This window comes from Antrostomus carolinensis, unplaced genomic scaffold (genome assembly GCF_000700745.2).
Source record: "Antrostomus carolinensis isolate BGI_N321 unplaced genomic scaffold, ASM70074v2 scaffold11030, whole genome shotgun sequence".
Lineage (NCBI taxonomy): Eukaryota > Metazoa > Chordata > Aves > Caprimulgiformes > Caprimulgidae > Antrostomus > Antrostomus carolinensis.
The window spans coordinates 43,945-56,621 of record NW_010287732.1 but is presented as its reverse complement, the minus strand read 5'-3'; the positions used below and the strand labels follow the sequence as shown (position 1 = coordinate 56,621).

Below are 12,677 nucleotides of genomic sequence, written 5' to 3'. Positions count from 1 at the left end.
AATAATAATAAATGAAATCTGGTTTGCTTTCCAATAGTAATCTGAGACTGCCTGAGACTACTGCTCTTTAAACACAGTCCCTCTCATTCCTAAGACTATTTCTTGCCTTTAAAAAACAAAACAAAACAAAACCAAAGCTAAACAAAACCCACCAAACCTAAAATGATAGGAAGTGTTCTGGCTTTAGATTTTCTCCTTAAAACACTCCGAAGAATTTTAGTAGAATTTGTACTCTACCCTTCCTTTGGTATGTTAATTTTAGCTTAAAAAAAACAAAACAACAAACTTCAAAAGTAAAAAGTGGAGATAAAATAAGTGATTACTTAACTTTTGGTAGGCTTTAATATACATGAAACGCAAGTAATATTAAAACAATTAATAGCATCCTTAAGAACAGCCAACCTTTCTCTCGTGCTCTATTAAAGACTTTCACTTCCTTCAGGTTTATTCCAAGGCCAGTCCTCATGGTCACAGCATCCGTGGCCTCATTCTTGTGGCCTCTTCTAATAGAGCCATTTGCATGTGCTCTGCCAAAAAAGTTGAAGATGTCTCATCAACAATCCTCAACTAATTCACACCAAACAAATGACTGAAGGGCAGCGGAGAGCTCACCTAACAGCTAAGAAGACGAAGAAACCTTTTCTCATGTATGACACTGATATGCTTTAGCTTTCAGTATCAGAAATGCCCTTTGGAAATTGCATAGCTTTCTGCGATCCAGTCTGTGACCTTGCTAAGGAATGGCTAATCCTACAAAGGTGAAGCACCTGGCACTGAAATAACATTTTGAGACTCAAATGCTTATGAAAAATAAATTACCTGTCAGACCAGTAGATGTAAGCTCCAAACACCGCGACTGAAAACATATCCACATTGCTCCCTGACAGCACAATCTCTCGATTCCCTCCACTCTCAAGGTCAATTCTTTCTATCTTGTCCGTACGAGCATCACACCAATATAATTTATTTTCCTAAAGATGAATTTTTAAAGGAAATATCAACAGTCTTGTGCAAGTATTTCATTAAGAGTTATTAAGATTACATCAAAGTGGAAGACCAGTTGGCTTTGATAAAACATAACAAATACTGTACATTTCAACATATAATGGAAGACAGAGGAACTAACCTCATAGTCGATGGAAATCCCATTAGGCCACGTAATCCCCAGGCTCACAAGTACAACCTTCTCAGACCCATCTAAGTGTGCCTTGCCTATGCAAGGAGTCTGTCCCCACTCAGTCCAAAATAAATACCTAAAATGTTATAGCAATTAAGAATTAAAATACCATCAAAATAAGAGTTGAAAAGGCGTAATACTGTACTTCAATTGCAAACCAAATGCACCATTACCATTAAATAGGTATTTAAAAAACACAATAAGGCTCATGTCTCTAATCTTAAGAGATTAAACATATCATAATACTTGTTTCAGAGAACACTTTGTTGAGAGATTTTTTTTTACAAATTATATATATGAAGTAATTATTAAAATTGCAATCAATCATCAGTTAATATGTAATTCTATTCCCTAAAGAATACAGCTTTGCACTTGGGAAAATAAAAACAAATTAGAAAAAAAAAATTACTGGAACAAGTTCTCGCATCTAATTACTAACAAATGTTGTGATAATACAAGAGAGGTATGTCTAACTTAAATATGTCTTAAATATGAAGCAGTGAGGAGCACTGTGGGAAATGGTAGAGCAAAGGGATTTTATTTGGGAAGAAAATGTTTTTACTATTCTCCTTAAAGCACATGGGAAGAATCTGCATCTTACTTATCTAATTTTCTATTGCTGTATACTTACTGGCACACTAACATCACTATTTCAGGGTAAGGTGCTAGGTCAAACTTCTGCCTTTACCTTCTCCTTCTCAATCTGTTGCTTTATGCATCACAAAATGAGACCAATGAATCTACAGATAGTACTTCCTTTACTGAACAGTAACCCATGGAATAGCTTTAAATATATGTCCATGTGTCTACAAACATATATATGAATGTATACATATTTGTGTTAAAATACGTTATGAACCCCCCAGACACAGAGAAATATATATACATACACTATGAGCAAGAAATCTGCTTCAAAGATAACATAATTGAGGTCTAGCATATTACTAATTGCCTTAAGAGAAGCATTTTCATAGCAAATATTCATAAGAACACACTAAATAATTGTTTAATAATATGCTGTACACAAAGTGAACAGAAGACACCAAACCATTCTCCATTGTTTTTCTCTGTGTGGAATGTATGCATTAGCCTGTTTATAAAGGTTACAGAAGTTTTCTGTGCATTACTAACCAGTTCCACCCATGAGTCTGAGTCTGGTGATATCATTATACCAATCTGTTGCTAAATAACTATGTTTGATTGTATGACTGCAGATACATGAAATAAAAAGGGATAAAAATGGGACAAGGGAGAACAAATATGGGTCCTATAATTAACTCATCAAATTGCTCTTTCCTTAGACCAGTTACTCTGAGGAAAAAACAAACAAACAAACACAAAAGAAACCTTAAAACTATAATTAGCAGGTTATATGACTCAAGAATCCTCCAAATAAAATCCTGAATATCTGCCAAAAAGGTAAGGCAAGTTACTTAATACTCACTTAGAGCATTAATGATTATAAACACATTGATCTATAAACTTACATAAACTACAAACTAGTATGGAAAAACCCAATGTTGCCATATCTTCCCAAAGAGGTCTGGGAAGTACCACCTAAAATACTTGTTTTCTGGACCTTTGTAAGTAGCAATATACTACTGACACATTTGCTGTATATACTGCAATATGCTAGAATAATCACAACTTCACTTATTTCAGAACTATCCCATATATAATTCACAGATCTGACATGGAGAAACAAGTGACAAAAATTTGAGACTGGCCTAAAATCTGCTTTCAAAAGAATTTCTGTGAAAAAAATAAATTAAAAGTTTAAAATTTTTCCCCCACCCCAAACCCTAAACACAATTGAAATTCCCAAAATGTTTTTGAAGCAGGTATCTTCAAATTGTAAGAATTATTTCAGTATGAGCTTATTTCAATCACAGTTCTCAGCTTGATCAGAAAACTATTATTTAATGGGGGGAGGAGGAGTCAAGTGTATGTTATATGAAGACACATACCTGATGAGGAGCAAAGACACTCCTTTATAGGACTACACGTTCTTATCTTAGTAATAATAAATACTGTTACCAACCAGCTGAATGCTGGCTGCTTCATATCTTGGCATAACTGGCAGATTCAACGAGATCTAATAACTGCTATTTTCCTCTCCATTCTTATAGCTGTCAACTCAAGGTTCAAGAGAAATGAAGAATGTGAAGTCAGGGCAAGGACAGGGAAGAATATCTTTGAAAGTTCTGCCTCATAAAGGGAAAGATATGACAATAAGACAGAGGGTAAAAAGGTCTTAATCTTCCCACAGAAAGGTATGCCTGTACTTCTCATGAAGAAACTTTGACTGGAGACATCTCAAGATATAATTTGTGGCATGGTATTAAAAAAAGAGAGATGAAGCTTACCTACCTTCACAGAAGGTACATTGTTCTACCAGAAATGTAAACCAATTGCTAATCTTGGTCCTCTGATCCTCCTATGTTTTCTTAAGCATTATATACCAATCCAAAAACTAACTATAAAACTCAATAAGATCAAAACACCTAAGGAATGTTCCACAACTGAATTAAGTTCCACATTTAGCACTTCTCCTCTTCATTGTTTTTGTTTCAAGTGCAATAATTCAAACTCCTACAAATTATACTTTAACTACACGTTATTAATAGCTGCTTTCTGATGGACTAGACTATTCTATTTTAAGACTGAAGAAGATCGTTCAGTGGCATCTCTAAATATCTGTTAACTTAAAAGTAGGAATTGTTTATTTCCAAAGAATCTTGTTAATATTGTTGGCTATTATTTAATCTGTTTATGTGCACACTTATCAACTGGATAAAATTAAACCATGAACTGATGAGTCAGAAAGCAGAATGTGAAAATATTGTAATTAAAATTAAAAAATCCACACGAGTAAAAAAGCAACTTTTCTATCAATATTGGTATTAAATATTGTCCTGTGAAGGGCTCTGCATTTACTCTTCCCTATAGCAATTGTTAAATGCTGGGTTAAATGCTACAATCCATCTTGCCTCTCCAAATACTGCAGAAGAGTTGATTTCACTTTCTACTGTTTATTCTAAAAAGTAATGGATTTTATTTATTTTACTATCTAAGGATTCTCCAGAAAACTGCATCTGCTGCACTTAGTCCTCATAGACTTAATGGGGGCTTTTCATATTTTTTGACATAAGGAAGAGATAAAAACCTGTATATGTGTACAGCAAATACATTATATACATTTTGAGGAAAATTACACTGTAAATTAACAATTGTTTTGAAAAAAAACTGGTCTACTCTTCTGGTCAGAAGAGTTTTATCAGGCTTCTGTGTACTTACTTTCAAAAGTTTTGGGTTTTTTTTGTTTGTTCGTTTGATTTGTTATTTTTTTTTTTTTCTAACAGAAGAGCACAGCTATTCTGGTACACTATTGTTTGTTCGTTTGATTTGTTATTTTTTTTTCTAACAGAATTGCACAGCTATTCTGGTACACTGAAGACAAAAATACGATAATTAATTTAGCCAGATCCTGACTAGGATCTGGAGAAGATCCTACTCTGAATAACAGCATTAATCCTAAAATGTTAGCAGATATATACATATATATAGCACCAGTGGTGCTATATGAACACAGCTGTAATGATATGTGGCAAAAGCTACTACATTATGCAGAAAATAAAACCAGTTACTGCCTTCATCTTCATTCTTAAATGCATTAAGTTGCAATGCTCTAGTCTGCAAAATATACAGATCACTATGTCTAAATTCTCATAGAAGAAATCATGGCAAAGATCCAAACGGCATTTTGCATCACTGGGATCAATCTGGCCTCAGTGAGAAGTCAGAATTCTTCATTACTATGGCTGCAAATTCCTCTGAGTACAGAGACTGCTTTGCTGAAAATAGAGAGATACTGATTTGATTGACTCTGGGGAAAATGAGCTACAGTGTAATCTCTGGCTTTGGGGACAGATAGTTTCTCAAATACTTCTTTAAGATTTTGATACCCACTGTTTAGTGCTTATTTTTTAGCAGCGTAAGTGTAGCAGTTAAATTCACTGAGTCTTACTTATATGCCTTTTCCTCAGAAAGTACATTTCATATTCCCGTGAAAAAAAGATGGGAATACTTTGCCGAATTTCCTGCTTCTGTTTTAGTTGTGGCTCTGCTAATAATAGTTTTGGAGCTGGAAGGGGACAGAACATTCTCTATTTTTGTTAATGCTGCAGTGTAGTCCCTACTCTCAACAAACAGTTGTATGAATACAGACATCATTTTTGACAACCCTTACTCTCTCATCCACATTTCATCTCACATTACGTTCTGCTACCCTGGGCAATCATCTTAGTTGTTGTAGTGGGATGTTATGTGATACTAGAATTTGTAACTACCAAGGATTATACTGTTCTATGACTTCATCGTGACATTGAGGTCTTCATTAGCTAATGTGATTTCCTTGGATTTGCTGGAAATTTAAGAAGATTTAAGCATACTTCCAAGCAACGTCTAAACTTCAGTTGAAATTGCTGTTTTAGAAAATTAAAACTGCTTTGCAAAGAAAGTACATTATGTCATGTATACGAGAGACCAATGAAAAAACTCAGCATACGATAAGAGAAACACTTCCTTGTGTTCAGTTACAGTACAACAGTTTCCAGTACAAACCTTTTGGATCTTATTAAATGCTTATCTATTAGAATGAATTTATTTATCTAAGAGTTTCAGTGCTAGCATGCAAGCTTTCAAAGAAATGCAAGTAGCCATGGTCATGTTACCCTTTTTCTGGATGTACCGCAATAGATCTTGGCTGGTCCAAACCCTGGGATATAATTACATATCGGAACGAGCCGTTGAGCCTGGCAACTTCAATTAAGTTGAAGCCATGATCCGTCCAATATATATTACCTAGGAAAAATACCGTGAAGTTACTGGAAAAACAAAAGACTACTTGAAAACTGTTTAAATCTTAAGTGTGTAAGTTAGGATGAAAAACTAACTGCTGCATTTTAACTTATATGTATCTTAGATTTGTAATTTCTACTCCTATTCAGCCTTCTGTTTTAAAGTATGAACTTGCATTCATGGTTGTTACCATTGAGACTGCCCACCTAAGAAACAGTGTTCAAGATATTTAAATAATTTTTCTGTCTGTAGTAAAACAGAAAAAAAACCCAAGCCAGTGTTGGTATCTTCAAAGAAAAATAACTAGACGTTTGGGATACTAAAAATTAGAGCTGAAAGCAAATCAAGTTATTTAGTCTTGAGCTGAAGATGCACAACTGTACTGTCAGAAATCATAATTCCTGAAGCAAGCCAAGACCTACCTGCTATCCAGTCCACTGCAATGCCTTCAACTCTTCCCAAACCATTTGTAACAATGTCTTCTTTCCATGTTTGGTCTCGTTTAGACCTGCTTATTTTGTTGAAGCCCATATCTGTCCAATAGATTGTATCATTTCCTAGAAAATGCACAATGATTCTTGGGTTAATTCAGTTACTTCAGTCCAAGTATCTACATGAGTAACTGTACAAACTGACAATAACAACATCTCAGAGTAAACAAGAATGATATCAAAACCATCATCTGTAATTCCTCATTCTTTTTCCCTTTTTTTTTTTTTTAAAAAAGACTTTATTTAAAATAATTAAATCAGAATTGTAGGTTTTCTAGTCGTTGTTTAGTACTGCACGTATAACACAATAGGGCCATGAAAACAGATGGAAGTTACTACCCCTGTTAAAAAAAATCACATGTATGTTATTACTTTTTTTTTCTAATGGGATAAATGTTTGAAAAACTTATTATTTTATTTATTAATAACCATTTCAAAATATTTAGGAGTCTCAAAAACTACAATGTAAAATAGCCTGTACAGTCTTTTCAGTCAGTACTCAAGATTGAATTTTGGCAGTATATAAACAAAAATAACTTGGAAAAAAAAAAGTGTGATATTAGATACTTTTACCAGTATCTAAAAATTTTAGATACTGGTAAATGAATAAAAATTTGACTCTATTCACAATTTTTCTTTTATTTTAAATGTCCTGACAATCTTTCACTAAGAGTCTCTTTTGGTGTTTTAAGGCATTTCAGCTGTCTTCCCTGCTGTTCTCCTGCAGTTGCCTGTCCATAAGGTGGAAAAGAGGGGTCAATATGTAGTCTTAGACCACAAACCTATTTTCACTGACCATTTAAATAAACTCATTAGCCAGGCTCAGAATTTGGAGTGGCCAAAGCACAGACATGCTATCTTCTCTGTTGCCACAGTATACCCTTGATAAAGGGATGGGGTAAACAAAGTGATGACACCCCTCAAGCAGAATTCTCTGAATTTCCATTCACAGAGCTGAGTTAATAACACGGTCATGCTGCAACCCACGTTCTGGTTTCAAAGTCATCAGCTGAGGGGCTCCCGAGTGAGCTATCTTGTCTGGGAAAGACATGGCTCAGAGACAAATAATATTTGTTCATCTGTATTTTTATCATACTTTATATATCCGCTTTTAATTCTGTAAGAGCGAGTTAGATATAAGCATATGCTTACATGCATATATATATACACACGTATATATGTGTGTGTGTATATATAGATTAAAAGATTTTTTTAATCTATATATACACATAAAAGAAAAGAAAAAAAACAACCCAAAATTTACACAAATATCAGTCAATTCCAAGACCAAACCAGTCTGGTATGCTCAAGAACCCCAGCCACACCACCTCTCATCTTGACACATTATATTTGGAAGAAATGGCATACAATAAAACAAATGACAAATTGTGACTTCGAGTATCTCAAACATATAGTTTGATAATCACGTACTGGAGCCATGTACTTTGCTAGTTATTTCAAATGCTTACAAAAATTAGTCAGATATTAATACTAACTGCACATATATTCAACAATAAGTAACTGATCTATGAGTGTGTGCAGGTGGATGCCAAAGACCCTTCAGTGGAATTCAGATATGCAGAATTACTATGATGTCTTATCTGAAAGTATATAGATAACAACATTTTTTTTCTGTCTATGTTTACCAAATGATATTCTACAAGAGAAATTTATGTATTTCATATTCTACTTTAATTCCTCTGTATAAAAACACACCACTTTGTATTCATATTATGATCAGTTAAGTCAGCCACATGAGCAACAACCCACATACCAGCTAAGAAGCTCAGTTATAAGAACACAGAGATCTCTGTGGTTTCAATTCCATGAATAAATATTAATGTGGATAGCACAACTGACTTTGTAGTTCTGTTTTGCCACATAAAAGACTTAAGTGACTGTTTCTTAAAATAATATTTTTCAGTAATTTAAAAATGTAAACAACTGGATTACCAGGATTTGCTTCCAGATAATCATGTTAAAGATGAAAAACTTTTTTTAAAAATCATATTTCTCTTTAAAATATGTCTTTACACATAAAATCCATTAAAAGTCTATCTAAATTACACAGTTACTTCCTGTAAAATGCAATATTTTATGACACAGCTTTGTTTTGTTGAAGATCAACATTTTTCCTTAATACGCAGTATATCCGATCTGAGCACAAACAGGTAGAAAGAAACTATTGGTTATGTACGTGTATAAAAAAGGGGGGTAAGGACACGCAAAATCAGAGAGACATGTAGATGTAACTTCAGAGATATAAAAATACTTCCCAATAATAAAGGAAAACACATTTCCAAGACAAATATTACAGTGAGTACTATTTTAACATCAGTCAAATCGGATTTTTAATTAGCTGGTAGTGTTCCCGTAAAATGAACTGAATTTTTAAGCAAAATGAATCTGTTTCAAAATTATAGAAGTTGTTTTGGGTCTGGAACTGATAAGGGAATCTCAAATAGTATTTGCTGTGTTGGAGGAAGTTCACAAAGTACATGCAGTTCACTGCTTCTAGAAAGTATCCTTTAAAGTAAATGCTAATGGCTTAAGTATGCAAAGATAATAATTACCCAACCATACACTGATCTTAAACCTCAGCTAACACCGTTTCCTTAAAATTCTCATATTCTTTTACAGTCCTACGCCTTAATTGCTTACATTTTGTATCCTGAATTAAATCTTCATTAAAGATAGCTGTAAAATGCACAATGACATTTTGATATAATTGTTCAAAGACACTACAAGGCAAAAAAAACCCCAACAACTCAAAACACTATGTTTTTCTGAAGTGCTGATAAAGGTCATAGAATCACAGAATGGTTTGGATTGGAAGGGACCTTAAAGATCATCTAGTTCCAACCCCCCTGCCATCAGCAGGGACACCTTCCACTAGACCAGGTTGCTCAAAGCCTCATCCAGCCTGGCCTTCAACACTTCCAGGGAGGGGGCATCCACAACTTCCTTGGCCAACCTGTTCCAGTGTCTGACCACCCTCACAGTGAAAAACTTCTTCCCAATATCTAATCTAAACCTCCCCTCTTTCAGTTTAAACCCATTTCCCCTTGTTCTGTCATTAACTGCCCTTAGGAAAAGTCCTTCCCCAGCTTTCTTGTAGCCCCTTCAGGTATTGGAAGGCCGCTATAAGATCTCCCCGGAGCCTTCTCTTCTCCAGGCTGAACAGCCCAACTCTCTCAGCCTGTCTTCACAGGAGAGGCGCTCCAGCTCTCAATAAAGGTTATTTATTCACAGCAATGTAAAACTTGTTTTTCAGGTACTTCATGACAGCTTAAGAAAAAAAAAATAGTCTCGTGCTCTACAGTATGAAAATATCCATGGAATTAATTTTCATTAAACTAATAAAGATCCTTGTGGGTTTCAAACACAGATAATACTACAACATCTGCTGAACTTCAGTTTGCACTTGGATACAGATGGTATGACTCAAATGACAAACCCCTCTCATTTTATGGAGACAGCAATTTTTACGGGTTCCTTTCCCGTAAAATCTAATAATCAATAAAAGCTAATAATCAAAGGTCTCTATCTCAGTAAAATGTAACATTCTTAGTAGGACTCGACCCACTGAAGACCCATGCCGTGCAGAACAAACTAATAGGAATTCAGATTAAGCAATTGGCCTTTCTTTTGTTGTAGTCTGTTCACTTATAAAACTGGATGATGTTTTCATAGATCCATGTGTCAATGCTGTCTCTGTCGGGTAGCACTATTAATATTATAATTGCACAAACCTGTTTTATTTTCCCAATTACTCTGAGAGATAACAGAGAGAGATGAAAACTCTCTTCAGTATTTGGTTCCTGAAGTCAGTTCTGGCTTCAAACAGATGGAAAGAAGGCCTGTACTCAATTTGGAGCCTCCAGTATCTATTTATCTATTCTATTGCTGGAATCTGAAGAGAAGAGAATTACTACCTGGAAATGACAGCTGCCACAAATTGGGAAACAACTGTCTGCAACTTCATGCAGCTTTTACAAGCATTTTGCTAAGTGGTGAGCATTAGTAACCATGGCCTCACATTGACTCCTACAGTTCACAGGCAGCTTATCAGAAAACACTGAAAATAAATTCCATTAAATGCATTAGTATCTTGCCAATAAAATCCTGTAACTCAAAATTCAACTTACAAAGTGTTTGTTGAATACTACCCCTTTTCCTAGGCCTTGTCAGCTCAGTTGGTACATGTTCAAAATGCTTATTTGAACAAAAAGTAAAATCTATTCTCCTCCCACCTATACACACCCCGTTCATACACCACAGATACAAATGCCTGGAGGCACAATGATAGCACAAGTAAGAGAGGGACAGAAAACGGAGACGAAAGTGGGGGAAAAATTTGTGAGAGAATACCTCTGGGTTCCCAGCACCCACTAAGTTCAGCAAAACTCAGTGAGGGACTGGGAAGACTCTGCTTTTGACAGAGGCAAAGTCTTGCAAATCTTAAGATATTTCCTAGATGAACTAGGGGCTCAGCAATAACAGTGTATTTTTTCAAAACTATCAACAATTTTAACTATTACTCCACCTTTATGTAGGCTTTTCGGTACTAACAAAAATATTGATGTAGCTACTCTGTATCGTTGTACTTTAAAAAGATAGAAATGCTACTACTCATTAGCATTAGTTTGTGCCCTCCAAGTCAGTAGGAGTTAAGATAGTCTCTCCTGATGAACAGGATCACTTTCTTGGAGACATAGTTCTACCCATCAATTTGAAGACCATCATTCTGCAAATAAACATTATGTTCTCCTTTCTTCAATACTTAGAATGCCCTTGATGTCTCAAATACAGTAGTGTTTCTCTGCCAGGCAGATTCTCCTCCAACCAGATCAAACTTAAGTGCATAGCACCTCCCACCATATGAAATAATGATGTCAACAACTGCAAACCATATACTAAGGTAATAAGTGTGGTGAGCTTCCTGGAATAATGTCAAGAGGGAAAAACAATGGGCATTTGCCTGGCACACTGTGAAGAAGTCTTTGGCAGCAGGGAAGAATCAAAGCCATTATCTTTAACAATACAGAAATGAAAGGCTACCAGGCTCACACTCAGTGTTATACATCTATTTCTTAACACTGGCAACCCCACTCCCCAACATAATCTCAAAAAACTCCAAAGGTCAAAACTACTCTTGTAATTCCTTAATGGAATTTTAGAAGTATCAAGACATAGAGAGAAAAAAAAAAAAGGTGCATTTATCTGATAGCAATTTCATGTCTCCAAAAATATTGCTCTAAGTCTTTCAACTATGATATGCCATACTACTAGCATATGTTAATGTATTTGAGCCACTTCACATACCTAAAAATCACTGAGAGTAGACTCGAATTGAGGAATGTTTCATGATTAAGAATGAAACACAAGAAATAGTCACTAAGGGGAAAAAAACCAACCCAAGATGTAATCTGAAAGTACCTCCACTTGCCTTTGATTCATATTTGATGAACAAAGGCTTTTGGAATGACTTCAGAAAATTCAAGGTAATGCATCAAAATGAGAAAAACAATTGCTTTTTAAGCTGAAAAGCAGTTGAAAGCTGTACTGTAGCTTTTTATGACACAGCATCCTCTTGTGATTTCACTGCTACAGAAGATTTACATTCATGTTGAGCAATGCATTCATTACTGTCAATTGTATTCATGTTCCCTGTGCTGTAACTGATCACCACGCAAGTTGGCGAATCTCACTCAATTTCATCCTTCCTCAAATCTCATTTATCCAAACAGCTAAAAATTAGCTAAAAACATGCATCTTATTCTTCCAAAATATTAATTTGATATTGACTAGTGAAGTCCACACAAAGCTCTCTAAAGCAGGAGCTAGCATACCTTATAAGTAGATGATGCTAAAAAAAAAATAAGCTCCATAACAAAGAAAACACAAGATGCAAAATCACAATAAAATCCTAGTATCAGTATTTTAAAACAAAAAGGTCAAATTTCAGATTTCAGATTATTACACATAATATTGTAAAGCTTGCAAGACTTGAATTAAGAAATTATATTTTTTTAAGGTAAGTGTATTATAATAAAAAATATAATCCCAGGAAAACCCAATTGCATTGTCTTAGTACTCTCTATCAAGAACATGTGCAGCCACCGCTTCTCTATCATCCTTTATCCTTC

The 12,677-nt window shown here is 34.8% G+C and overlaps 1 protein-coding gene across 1 annotated transcript in view; it reads right to left on the bottom strand.

The window, feature by feature from the left end:
- Nucleotides 1-402: 402 nt before the first annotated feature.
- The window catches only part of LOC104521867 (low-density lipoprotein receptor-related protein 1B), a gene marked incomplete at both ends in the record, with an annotated part of 52,443 nt that continues 40,168 nt past the window's right edge, over nt 403-12,677 (bottom strand). The window contains 5 exons of the mRNA XM_010163990.1: nt 403-527; nt 820-971; nt 1,127-1,253; nt 5,911-6,040; nt 6,460-6,594. Of these exons, the coding sequence (XP_010162292.1) occupies nt 403-527; nt 820-971; nt 1,127-1,253; nt 5,911-6,040; nt 6,460-6,594 (669 nt within the window). The remainder of the gene's footprint in view (nt 528-819; nt 972-1,126; nt 1,254-5,910; nt 6,041-6,459; nt 6,595-12,677) is intronic.